General features: G+C 42.2%; 1 protein-coding gene across 1 annotated transcript in view; it reads right to left on the reverse strand.

The window, feature by feature from the left end:
* Positions 1–1,838: 1,838 nt before the first annotated feature.
* Positions 1,839–12,332, reverse strand: part of col8a2 (collagen, type VIII, alpha 2) — a 52,584-nt gene continuing 42,090 nt past the window's right edge. Inside the window, exon 3 of the mRNA XM_040121624.1 lies at positions 1,839–7,163. Within this exon, the coding sequence (XP_039977558.1) occupies positions 5,260–7,163 (1,904 nt within the window). The 3' untranslated portion in view covers positions 1,839–5,259. The remainder of the gene's footprint in view (positions 7,164–12,332) is intronic.

Here is a 12,332-nt window from a genome sequence, read left to right on the forward strand (position 1 = left end):
CTGTACTATTTTTGATACCACTATCACAGCAAAAAATGAATAAATAAATAAATAAAATTACTGGCTAGCACGATAAAATTAGACAAACATTTTACTCTGTTCCAAAAGTCCCCCTTGAGTAATTTGGCATTAGCTGTCTTTGAGCTTGCTTCTCTCAGCATGGCATACCAAAGACACAAAGTGAGACAAAGATTGATATTGTCTATACACTCACCCAGCACTTTATTAGGAACACCTGCTTATCCACGTAATTATCCAATCAGCCAATCGTGTTGCAGCACGGCAGTGCATAAAATCCTAGAATCATGCAGAGACACGGCAGGAGTTTTAGTTAATGTTCACATCAAACATTAGAAAGGGAAAAAAATGTGATCTCACTGACTTTGACCGTGGCATGATTGTTGGTGCCAGATGGGCTGGTTTGAGTATTTCTGGAACCGCTGATCTCCTGGGATTTTCACGCACAACAGTCTCAAGAGTTTACTCAGAACGGTCGCAAAAACAAAAAATCATTCAGTGAGTGGCAATTCTATGGAAAGAAGGGCCTTGTTGCTACAGTAACTCAGATATCCACTCTACACAACTGTGGCGAGCAAAAAATCATCTCAGAATGCACAACTCGTCGAACCTTGAGGTGGACAAGTTACAACAGCAGAAGACCACATCGGGTTCCACTCCTGTCAGCCAAGAACAGAATTCTGAGGCTGCAGTGGGGATAGGCTCACCAGAACTGGACAGTTGAAGATTGGAAAAACATAGCGTGGTCTGATGTGTCTGGTTTTCTGCTGAAGTACGCAGATGGTAGGGTTAGAATTTGGCATCAGCAGCAAGAATCCATCGACCCAACCTGCCTTGTGTCAACAGTCCAGGCAGGTGGTGGTGGTTTAATGGTGAAAGGGAAGTTTCCTTGACACATTTTGGGCCCTTAATACCATTCAATCATGGTTTAAATGCCACAGCCTATCTGAGGACTGCTGCTGACCATGTCCATCCCGTTATTGCTGCAATTTACCATCTTCTAATGGCTACTTCCAGCAGGATAAGGCTCCATGTCACAAAGCAAAAGTCATCTCAAACTGGTTTCATGAACATGACAATGAGTTCAATGGACTTCGGCGGCTTTCCCAGTCACCAGATCTGAATGCCATTGAACACCTTTGGGATGTGGTAGAACTGGAGATTGGCAGCATGACTGTGCAGCTGACAAATCCATAGTTTTAATGTGATGCAATCATGTCAACATGGACCAGAATTTCAAAGGAGTGTTTCCAACAACTGTAGAATCCATGGCACAATGAACTGAGGCCACGAATATTAGTGTAGTGTTCCTAATAAAGTGCTCGTGGAGTGTATGTTTTCATCATAAGCCAACTCATACGATACTATATGCGATGAACTGACATTCCAAGTGACTCACTAACACATATTTGTTTTCTAAGTGATCCAAACTGATAAGCAAAAGCCTATCAATGCAGCTCTGATCTTACTAGCAGATCAGACAAGGATGTTTCAGATGTACAGTATCAGAGGCCTGCAACACTTTTTCCTGTAACTGTATATCTCCCTCTAGTGTCCATTCCTTTACCTGCAACAGATTTCTACACCAAATGTGCCATGCAGATATCTTGACTTAGAAAAATGAAAACTCATTACTACTACTCAGTGGCTTTTAAAACCAGTAATCCCACTCTGATAAAACTTTTTGTGCCAGGGTCTCGTATCTGCTCCAGTGATTTTGCATTTTCTTTCTAATATCCACGTGTAGATACAGCAGACAGAAATGGGAGCCTGACACCAACATACAAGAAAGTTTTTATTGATGTGGTATCAATACAATCAAGTACTGAAGATTTTGTATAAGCAGACAAACATTTTCAATCAAAAGGAGTGCATTTTATACCCAAATTCTATTGCACAGAGTGCACGCAATAGCCTTGTATGACAAAAGTTCTATACGTTGATACATTGTACATTACACAAATAGAAAATAAAAGTCCAAAAATAATCCTTCACAAACAACACTAGAATGCTAACTACATGTTGTAAATGCTCTTAACTCATCAATGCTGTTAAATACCATTTATACGTTCTAGGCTTCGGTGGTCGGTTTTGGCATCCCTATTAAATTATCATAAATGTATAAATACATCTTCATTAATTTCATGTGCAAATGGGAATGGCCGTTTGTATTTACTGAAAGTAAAACAATCAAATATCCCTTAAGAACCGAAGCAAGGCTGTTTTTTTTTATCTTTTTTTTGTTCGTTTTTATAAAGAAAAACAGAAAACATTTCAAAGCGATTTGTGTTTGAGACGGTACATGGATCTTACTGACACTTGTTAAATGATTTGCACACAGGGCAAAACTCCGCAAGCAAGTGACATTGTCTATGAAAACATAAGGACAGCGAGTATTAGCCACATGTAACTCACATCACCATTCATATGTTCAAAAAAAAGAATGCGACAAAAAAAGGCAACATACAGTACATAACGAGCCTTAGGCTGTCTTGTAGACTCACATAACAATAATGATACATAGCAGTTGTAAGTGTATTCGTGTTATTAGACGGAAAGGGCAAGAGCAAGTGCACTGTTTGCATTACATATATGTAAAATACTGATTAGGCCTTATCCTAGCACTGCTTCTCTAGAGCCACTTGAAAAGTTACCATTTATGTATAGTGACACAGCATGGATTGTAGAAACTATTGGAAATCAGTCAAACAGTATACATTCATTCTGATTACAAAGCTCAATATTTGGCACAGCCCTCCTGTGTGTTGACATTCCTCCACCAGGGTGTAAGGTAGTTGTACTTCAGTGTAATGATCGTGTTTGGGCGGCATAAGTTAGATTGGAATTCTGTCTGAGCTGAGGCGTGTAAAGGCACGGACATGGTAATATAAGCACCAACTATTCATTGTTAAATCACGACAATTTTGCCCAAACCTCATTATCTTCTGTCTTCTTTAACTGAATCCACTGAATAAAGATCTCGTACACTTCCCAGAATGTCTTTTTCCTGCTCATGACTTGGTACAACACAGAATTATTGCACACCATTATGCCATTCATTGGAACAATACGCAAAATAGCCCATTCAGTGTTAACCAGAAATTTTATCTTCTTATCTCATTATGTCTGTTTAAATTAGGTATTTCTGTCTCCCATAATCAATCCATTACATTCATCACCTGTTCCCTTACTTTGCAAAGGCACCGTTAGAGTGTGTGAAATTTCTTAATAACCCAAAGGATGCTGAAACCTTTTAAAGTCAGATTTCTTGTGGAACATTGACAGGACTGTAAGCTCTCCTAACATTTTGTCACTTCATTCAAGTTTATCATTATCTTTGCTGAAGTGTTCATGACCTGAATGCCAGGGGGATAATGTGACACAACTACACACACATGCACGCACGAAAACACACACAAACACACACAAACATATTGACACAGTGACAAACAGAAGGTACACCTACGACAACATACAAACACATGCGTACACAAACACAGCGTGTATCTTTTCTGCCTTATCCAACAGAAATGAGTAAATACTCAGGTCTCACTTGAAACCCACCACCTCTCCAGAAATCTGGCAGGGATTTGTTAAAAGTTACACAACCTGTTTTTCACAACCTGTGGGCCTCAGTCAAATCCCTTTACTTATTCATAGAGTAAATGCAGATCGATTCTCATTTCCAGCTGTATACTTTGACATTATTCAGTTCTAAAACATACTGTCCTTGTAGCCACAGATGTTCCATTGAGCTAAATAATGATTCAGCTATTTTTAACACAATGGTTTTCGAAGTAATAGAAAGTCTTGTTATTCAGAACTGCAAATGATTTAGAATTGCTCGCATTTGCCTAGCAACGAGTCACACAGAAACTTGTACTGAAGGAAGAGTGGATCTATTTTATTTGTTATCTGTTTGCCTCCTTATTTATAAGCAGCGTTTACAGCGTCTTCACAGGTTTTGCAATATGTTGTCTGCAGGGCAGTACAGATTACTGACTTGGAATATTAATGTGATACTGATTTATTAATAGGTAATATACCAATAGAAAAAGCAGTGATGTCATTGTCAGAGCATGTGAAGAGGATGGCTGCGACACGGTGATGGGATCTGCAGTCCAAACGGGAAAAATCAGATCGATACAAGGAAACGGGCCATCAATCCAGCTATAGTTGTGTCCTTACGATCCATTTGTAGTTGCTCTCAGTATCTATTCTATGGCATGTAAACATTGACTGTATGCATACATATCATCCTCAATTAATATCGTCTTGAAAGTTAAAAAAGGCATTGTCCTTGCATGATGTTGTTGATCCTCCTATAAAGGGCAATTTAACATTTCTAATACTGTGAGGCCATTTTCCTATATAGTTTTTTTTTTTTGGATTGCATTTTTTTGGACAGTTTGGTAGACTATAAGAAAGACAAAGACCCATCATTTTAAATGGTCAGCTACTAAATTTAGAAAGATGCAAAGAAATAAGCACCAAACAGATGGTTATGCCGACTAAATGTCAAAATATACATCTCACGCTAAAAACAAAGATTCAATCCCATTAATAATTTTAAAGTAGTAATTGTTTACCAAAAAGGTAAAACAAAAGAAAAATTAAAAGTAATGGTATTACAGCACCAAATGTGTACTTTTGCTATAGTTTGTGTCTATTTTCCATGTTGTATTGTTGCTCTTCATGTCAGTATTCACGGTTTAACAACAGAAGGGGTCGTGACTGCAACCAGAAGAACCAATCACCCCCCAGGGTCTGATGATGTCTTCCTTACGATGTCCGAGCATGTGGGCAGGATGTGCAGTCACATGGGAAGGTCTGTTACTAGCACAAAGTAAGGCACTTAATAGTCTGAATCCAATAAACAACACTAACAATGATGACAAGGACCAAATAATAACAATAAAATTATGACAATATAATAATTAAAATAATATAAGCTAAAAAACACCAACATAAAATACAACCCAAAACACACATCTGAAGGACACTGAAACAAAGAACACAGTATGAAATTCCATCCCCTGCTTTTTTTTAAAACTTTTCATTTCATTCACAAAGTTTTTTTTTTCTTTCGCTCATGTTGTTCAGGGTGAGACATTTAAAGATGATGGCAATTATGTTGAGAATTTTATGGGTTTTGTGTTTCTATTATGGCTGCAGGTATTTTAGGTTTTAGGGTTGCTCTGAGGTGCCAATACGGGAACATGTTTGAAAGAAAGGACAGGGTTATGTGGGACAGAGCAGGAATCCTGAGAAGGAGGAGTGGATGTACTCGGTCGAATAGAGGCCGTTTGCCTGATCCGAGGGCATCTGGACCCATACCTGGTCACCCTCCTTCAGCTCTAGGACAGCACTACCAGATGCCTGGTCCATGTAGCCTTTCTTGTATTCATCATAGGTGTAGGTGGCTGGTACATTGTTCTTGTACAGGGCCACCCACAGGCTAGTTCCCTTTACATGCATATGGTACGCAAAGTAGTAGACACCAGATAAAGGAGCAGTAAACATGCCAGTAGCAGAGCTGTAGGCATTTTGCCCATTGTATAAAGTCCTGTCAAATTTGATTGGCATGCCAGAGGGAGGGAAAGGTGTGGTGAGGATGGCCGTGAAGGCTGGTGCTACAGAGGCAGAGAGTGGAACTTGACTGTAAACAGACCCCTTCCTGTCCCCTGGTACTTCATCCCCTTCCAACTGTGAATCTGTTGGCCCTGCAACAACTGTTTGACCATTTCCTGGAGGACCAGGGGGCCCTGGAGGCCCAGGAGGGCCAGGGTTACCATTAAGCCCAGCAGGGCCTGATTTCCCCGGAGGACCTTGGGGACCAACAGCTCCCTTCTCTCCTAACTTACCCAGTCCTGGAGGCCCTGGAAGTCCACTTTCACCCTTTGGGCCAGGAGCACCCTGTGGCCCCATAGGACCCATGGGTCCCTGAAGACCAGGAATGCCTGACTGGCCCCTGGGGCCTGGGGTCCCTATAAACCCTGTCTCACCTTTAGGCCCTGGACCACCCGTCAGCCCTGGATTCCCAGGTAGGCCAATATGCCCTGCTTCACCCTTGGGCCCAGGTTTTCCAATTGGACCATTAAGCCCAGGGATGCCCTTTTCCCCAGGGATGCCAGATTTTCCAGGGGGTCCGCTGGAGCCTTGTTCACCTCTGAGGCCAGGCAGTCCTGGAGGGCCCTGGGGCCCCAGCTCTCCCTTCTGTCCTGGCATTCCATGTTTTCCTGGGAGTCCCATTGGGCCTTGAAGTCCTGACACTCCTGGCTGTCCATCAAGACCTGGCTCCCCAATCGAGCCCATCATTCCTGGTTCTCCTTTGTCCCCTGGGAGACCAGGCAATCCAGCATGGCCCTTTTCTCCTTTTGGCCCACTGAGACCAGGTTTTCCATAGCCAGGAGTCCCAGGAAATCCGGGAGAACCCCTTGCTCCTGGCTCACCTTTTGGTCCTAGTGGACCTGGTGCTCCTGGCAGTCCATCTACCCCAGGCTTCCCTAACCCAACTGGCCCTGGGAGACCTTGTAGACCTGGAGCCCCAGCCTCTCCTGGTTCTCCGCGATCACCTGGGATTCCCTGATCACCTTTAAGACCAGGCAGTCCAGGCAAACCTTTTGGTCCTGGTTTGCCTATACCTGGAAGACCAGGTGGTCCTGTACTGCCTTTCAGCCCAGGAGGACCCCTTATACCTGGAGGCCCTGTCTTCCCATTTCCATTCTCACCCTTAAGCCCACGCTCACCAGGTTGGCCAGCAATACCCTTTATTCCTGGTTCTCCCCGAGCCCCAGGGGGGCCTCTGATGCCTGGAAGCCCAGGTTTCCCATTCAGAGACAGGCCAGCTGGGCCAGGGAGTCCAGGCTGCCCTGGAGGACCTCTAGGACCTGGTTCACCACGAGGGCCAACCTCACCATTAAGCCCTGGCATCCCCTTTGGCCCAATCTTTCCTGGGAGACCGGGAAGTCCAGGCTTACCAATTCCTGGAAAGCCAGAAGGCCCCTGAGGACCTGGTTGGCCATTGAGACCTGGCTTTCCCAGTCCAGGTTTTCCTGGAAGTCCTGGTGGCCCAGGTGGGCCTCTTGGTCCAGGCTTTCCTTGGGGGCCTGGTTCCCCCTTCACTTCCATCATGGGTGGCATATCTAGAAAAAGAGAAGATGATCATGTTGTTAGTATAATAATGTATTTCAAAACAAAGAAGTAGAAAACAGACATATAAGAGTCATATCAAACTGTATGTTTATACTGTATGCATTTTCAGAAAAAGAAAAAATAAAGTCTTTAAATTGCTGAAGGTCAGAGATTACAAAAAATTTGAAGATGTCTACATCGCATTAAACTCCATCCCACAGCTGCTGCACCATTAAAGGTAAATTCAGGAATCCACCTGTTTTCTACTCAGAAAGTAACATTGGCTTCATCCCCATGTAAGAATTAAAAGTGGTTCGAACACTGGACTTTGCACATTAATACCACTTAATGGTAATAGTGTAAGGCTTTTAAAAAGGTCAAAAAAACAAAAAAAGAAAAAACAAAAACAAATGAGGGCTGAAATTTTCACCAACAATGCCTTATTTTTCTTGATTGATTTCTTGATCCAGTTTGTAAAAAAGAAGGATGTTGTAATATGTAACAACATGCTTCAAAACATAACATCAGAAAGCATCTGGTCTGTTGAAAAGAGTCCTCTGAATTTATTTTCTCATGTTATTTATTACTGACAGACCATGGCAGTGAAAATGAGGGACTTGTGAATATAGTCAACCTAACCAGAGCTGTTGCAACAGACAATACCATAATTTGACAACAAGGCTAAAATGACAAGGATAGTCAGGAGCATTGGCCCCTATGCTGAAACAGTGAACAGTGGAGCTCCTACACAGAGCATTTTGATTATTTTTTTACAAGCAAACAGCATTGAAAGAAAAAAGCTTGTGGCAACATTCTTAGGTGTAATGGGATCAAAGACATTGAATCTGTTGTTCTGCCTTGTTTAGCCAAAAAAGCTACAACAGCAATAATTGCTATCTTAGCAGCCCACTTCTCACCAAAGCGCTTGATAATTGCTGAGTGCTTTTGCTTCCGTAAAAGAAACCAAGAAGAAGGAGATTCTTTAACAGTGTTTGTAGCTGCACTAAAGAAGCTAGCAGAACACTGTGAATTCAATGATGTGCTACTACACCATCAGGGATAGACTCATGCGGGCTGAGGAGCAAAGCTGCTCAGAAACGCCTGCTCACAGAGAGTGCACTTACCTTGGAGAAAGCTACTGAAATGAGTGTGTCCATGGCATTAGCTGCCAAGGAGGCTCATCAGGTCAGTACAAATGGAAAACGGCACAAGGTCTCCACTGAAGAACAGGCAGCTCAGAGCAAATGTTATGGACGTGACAAAACAGGACATTTTGCAGCAGAGTGTTGAACTAAGGACCTAAAGTGCAAGAAATGGGGCAAAAAGGGACACATTGAACGTGCTTGCCAAAGTAAGGGAGCTGACAAAAAACCCAAAACCCTGCTACAAAAAGCCACAGCAAAGGTTGAAAAAGAGACATTCTGTACATAGTGTATTACAACCATCCAATCTCATCCTGCAAACCTACAGCGGTGAGCCAGTGCCAACAAAAAGGTTCATGGATGTCACAGTTCAGGTGAATGGTCAAACAGCTAAACTACCACTGTACGTGGTTAAAGGAAACTTGCCATCTTTGCTTAAAGGAAACTTTCCATCTTTGCCAGGCCGTTCTTGGCACGAGGTAATCATACTGGACTGGGCTGAAATTCATGCATGCAATTCAATACATGCTATGTAACGTTGACACAATAATGACAACTGCCCTGAACAAAGATTCTGAGGTGTTCAAAGAGGAACTAGGAAGCATGAGGGAAATAACAGTCAAACTGAACATTAAGCCTGATAGCAGACCAAAGTTCCTAAAAGCCAGACAAGTTCCATGTGCAATGAGACTGAAAGTTGAAGCAGAGCTGGAGTCCTTGATCAAGAGTGGGGGGCTGGAACTTGTCAGCCAGTGTGACTGGGCCACTCTGATTGTACCAGTCAAAGAATGACTCAGTGAGGATCCGTGGCGATTTCAAAGTCACCATAAACCCACTGCTAGAGGCTGACCATTATTCACTTCCTCACATTAATGATCAGTTCACCGGCTTGGCTGGAGGAAAAATATTCATTAAGATACACCTCAACCAAGCCTACCTCCAGATGCATGCTGATGAGAAGTCGGGAGAGCTGCACACAATCGTCACTCACAAGGACCTAATGGACACAATACTGAGTGGATTATCTGGAGTCCAATGCTATTTGGATGACATACCTGTCATCAGGAAGACAGAAGAAGTGCATCTGAAGAACCTGGATGCCACACTGCAGTGAATATAAGAATATGGACTTAAGAGTCCACAGATCCAAGTATTTGTTTTTCCAGCCTTCAATTGAGTATTTGAGACATGTGACTGACTCTGAGGGCTTGCACAAAGCCCCATCCAAGGTCATGGCAATCATGAATGCACCAGCGCCTCAAAATGTGAGTAAACTACACCCTTATCTTGGGCTTCTCAACTATTATGGGCGGTTCAGCCTGAACCTGTATTCTCTGCTTAAACCACTTTACCAGCTGCTGTGCCACGGCAGAGTCTGGAAATTGACAGATCAGTGTGAGAATGCATCCATTCAGACAAAAACAGCATTGTTGGAGTCTGACGCCCTGATACATTTTGACCCCACACTGCCCATACAACTTGCATGTGATGTTTCTTCTTATAGTGTGGGAGCAGTTGTTTCATTGGTGAGGGGAACACTCAGCAAGCAGATATGCAATATCTGCTTAGAGTACAACACATTTGCTCTGCTCCATATCACCAATCTAGAGCAGAGAGATTTTTTCAGAGCTTGAAACATGTTTTGAAGGCTTCACAAGGACAAGGCTCCCTCCATCAGCGGCTGAACAGCTTCGTGCTGTCCTACAGAAATATCCCATATCCGACCAAAAAAGTTGTTCCAGAACTTTTCACTAAGAGACAGCTTCACACCAACCTCGACCTTCTGAAACCACCCAAAACTAAAAAGATTGTTGTATTAAAACAGCAAACCCAGGTTGGCAGATGCAGGCTAAGAGCAAAGGAAAGGATTTTCCACCCAGGTGATCATATACTTGCATGTAACTATAACAACTAGCCAAAATGGGTTCCTGCAACAGTCATAGCACTGACAGGCCCTGTGTCTTACACAGTCAGGAACACAGATAACATTGTATGGAGGAGATATACCGACCAACTGCTTTCTGGAGCTACAGTGATTTGTACAGAGCCACTGAAGCAGGTCATTCCAGGCCAACCCACATTCACAGAGAATGCTCTTTGGTTACAGTGACAAAATGAAATGCAACACATTGTGGTTACCCATGGTACAACTTAGTTGTGTTTTAGATGCCATGCTGTTTGCCTTATAGTTAAACGCGTTTTCTTTTTTTGTGCGTGTTTATGGGTGCAGCCTGGTCATTAAGAGCGGAGGAATAAGTTATATATTTTGATTTATGGTCTCTTACTGACACATCTCTTCAAGAATACCACATTATATATGAGAGTCGCTAAAGGATACACTTGTTGTAGAAGAGTAAATGAAATCAGCTACCTCTGCACTGAGAAGTCTGTCTCCATTTAATCAATGTTTTAAATTGTAGTATAAGTTTGCGTATTACTCCAACTAATACCGCATACTCAATGGACAGACTGACAGATTAGCTAATAAAAACTACATTTTAGATGTTGGTATCAGTAATTTTTGAGAAGCTGCACACTACTGCCCGTATTTGTCAAAGATCATTTGTGAGGGAAGAAGCTCCAACCTTTAACACCACTGTACAACCACGAGTGAACTGAGTGTTCCTTTACTTTCAACGAATCCAACAGAGTGAGATGTCTTCTTTCTAGCAGATGGCGTCATGTCAAAGTCAGGGGCGGCATTAGCCCAAGTGAATTAAGTACATACATCAAGAGACATCTGACATCAAAAAATCATTAAATAGGGAAATTAAAATTCAAACCTCAGTCATGTCAAAATAAAACTTGGAAATTGCCAGTATCTTGAAATTCAAAACATAATGTCATAAAGCATCTAGTCATATGAATTCACTTTTATATCTTTGTGTGGCCTTATGACCTTTTCCATCAAAGGTATGATAATTCTTTGACTATTCAGGTCATACATCCATTCTTTTTTTATAAATGGTTGTTCAGGATTGTGCAAGGATAAAGGCTATCCCAGCACAGATTTAGTGGAAGGCAGAGTACACTCTTGACAGGTCGTGAATCCATATATAAAATAGTAATCTATGGTCCTGTTCATACCTGGCATTAACATGCGTCTTGGGTGATCAGATCACAAGTGGACAGCTCAAAGTATGTCACACCTGGCATTAGAATGTGTCTCCACATGTGTCTCGGATGACCACTTGTCATCGGATCTCACCTCCCTACTCTATATGCAAATAAACACGTACATTGTTTCCATTTGCAAGGACCAAATGCGTTGTTGTTGTTTTTAACCAGTGGGAGGCAGCCATGCTCTTCCTTTGCCTAGTCTATCTGAAATTAAAAGAAGAAAAAGAAGAAGAAATCAAAGAATATAGACTGTGTCTATTCCTTGGCATGTTCCAGGCAAACCAAATCGCGAAAGATGTTTGACGCACTCATAATATATTTCTATGGGCTTTTCAAAATTTTCAGACATCGTGTACAAAGCCAGCTGACACAATTTGTATGACTTGTATTTACAAATGAGTACGTACAACTGCTTACACAGACAACATGAGTTGAGTAGGTGGTCTTTCAGTGTGGCCCAGGACACATTCGCATACACAATGCTAAAAGAATTTGGCCATATGTGGCTCAGACCACCTCCGAATGTCCTCAGAGCAATCAAATCTCAATGCATCCTCAATGCATCTTGGGTGCATTTACACCTGTACTTAGAGATGTCCCCTTTCGATCGCATCACCCAAGATGCATGTTAATGCCAGGTATGAACAGGGCCTGTGAGTTCCTGAATTAAGCAGTTGTTATGTAATAGTACAGTTGGACAGGTGTTAACGTTTCTGTTTTCCAACTGACTGACTTGGGGGTCATATTGAGTTTGAGAGTGTTTGTAAAGTGTTTGTTTTTCGATTGTGCAACAGACAGATAACTAGACGGAAGAAGTACGCTAAACTCATACTGTCTCATTATTCTTTCCTAGCAAAGTGGAAAAGAACACAGCCTGGGCCGAAAAAGCAGACAAGCTTAGTCTGCAGAACACTACAA

Source organism: Xiphias gladius, chromosome 24 (assembly GCF_016859285.1).
Source record: "Xiphias gladius isolate SHS-SW01 ecotype Sanya breed wild chromosome 24, ASM1685928v1, whole genome shotgun sequence".
NCBI lineage: Eukaryota > Metazoa > Chordata > Actinopteri > Istiophoriformes > Xiphiidae > Xiphias > Xiphias gladius.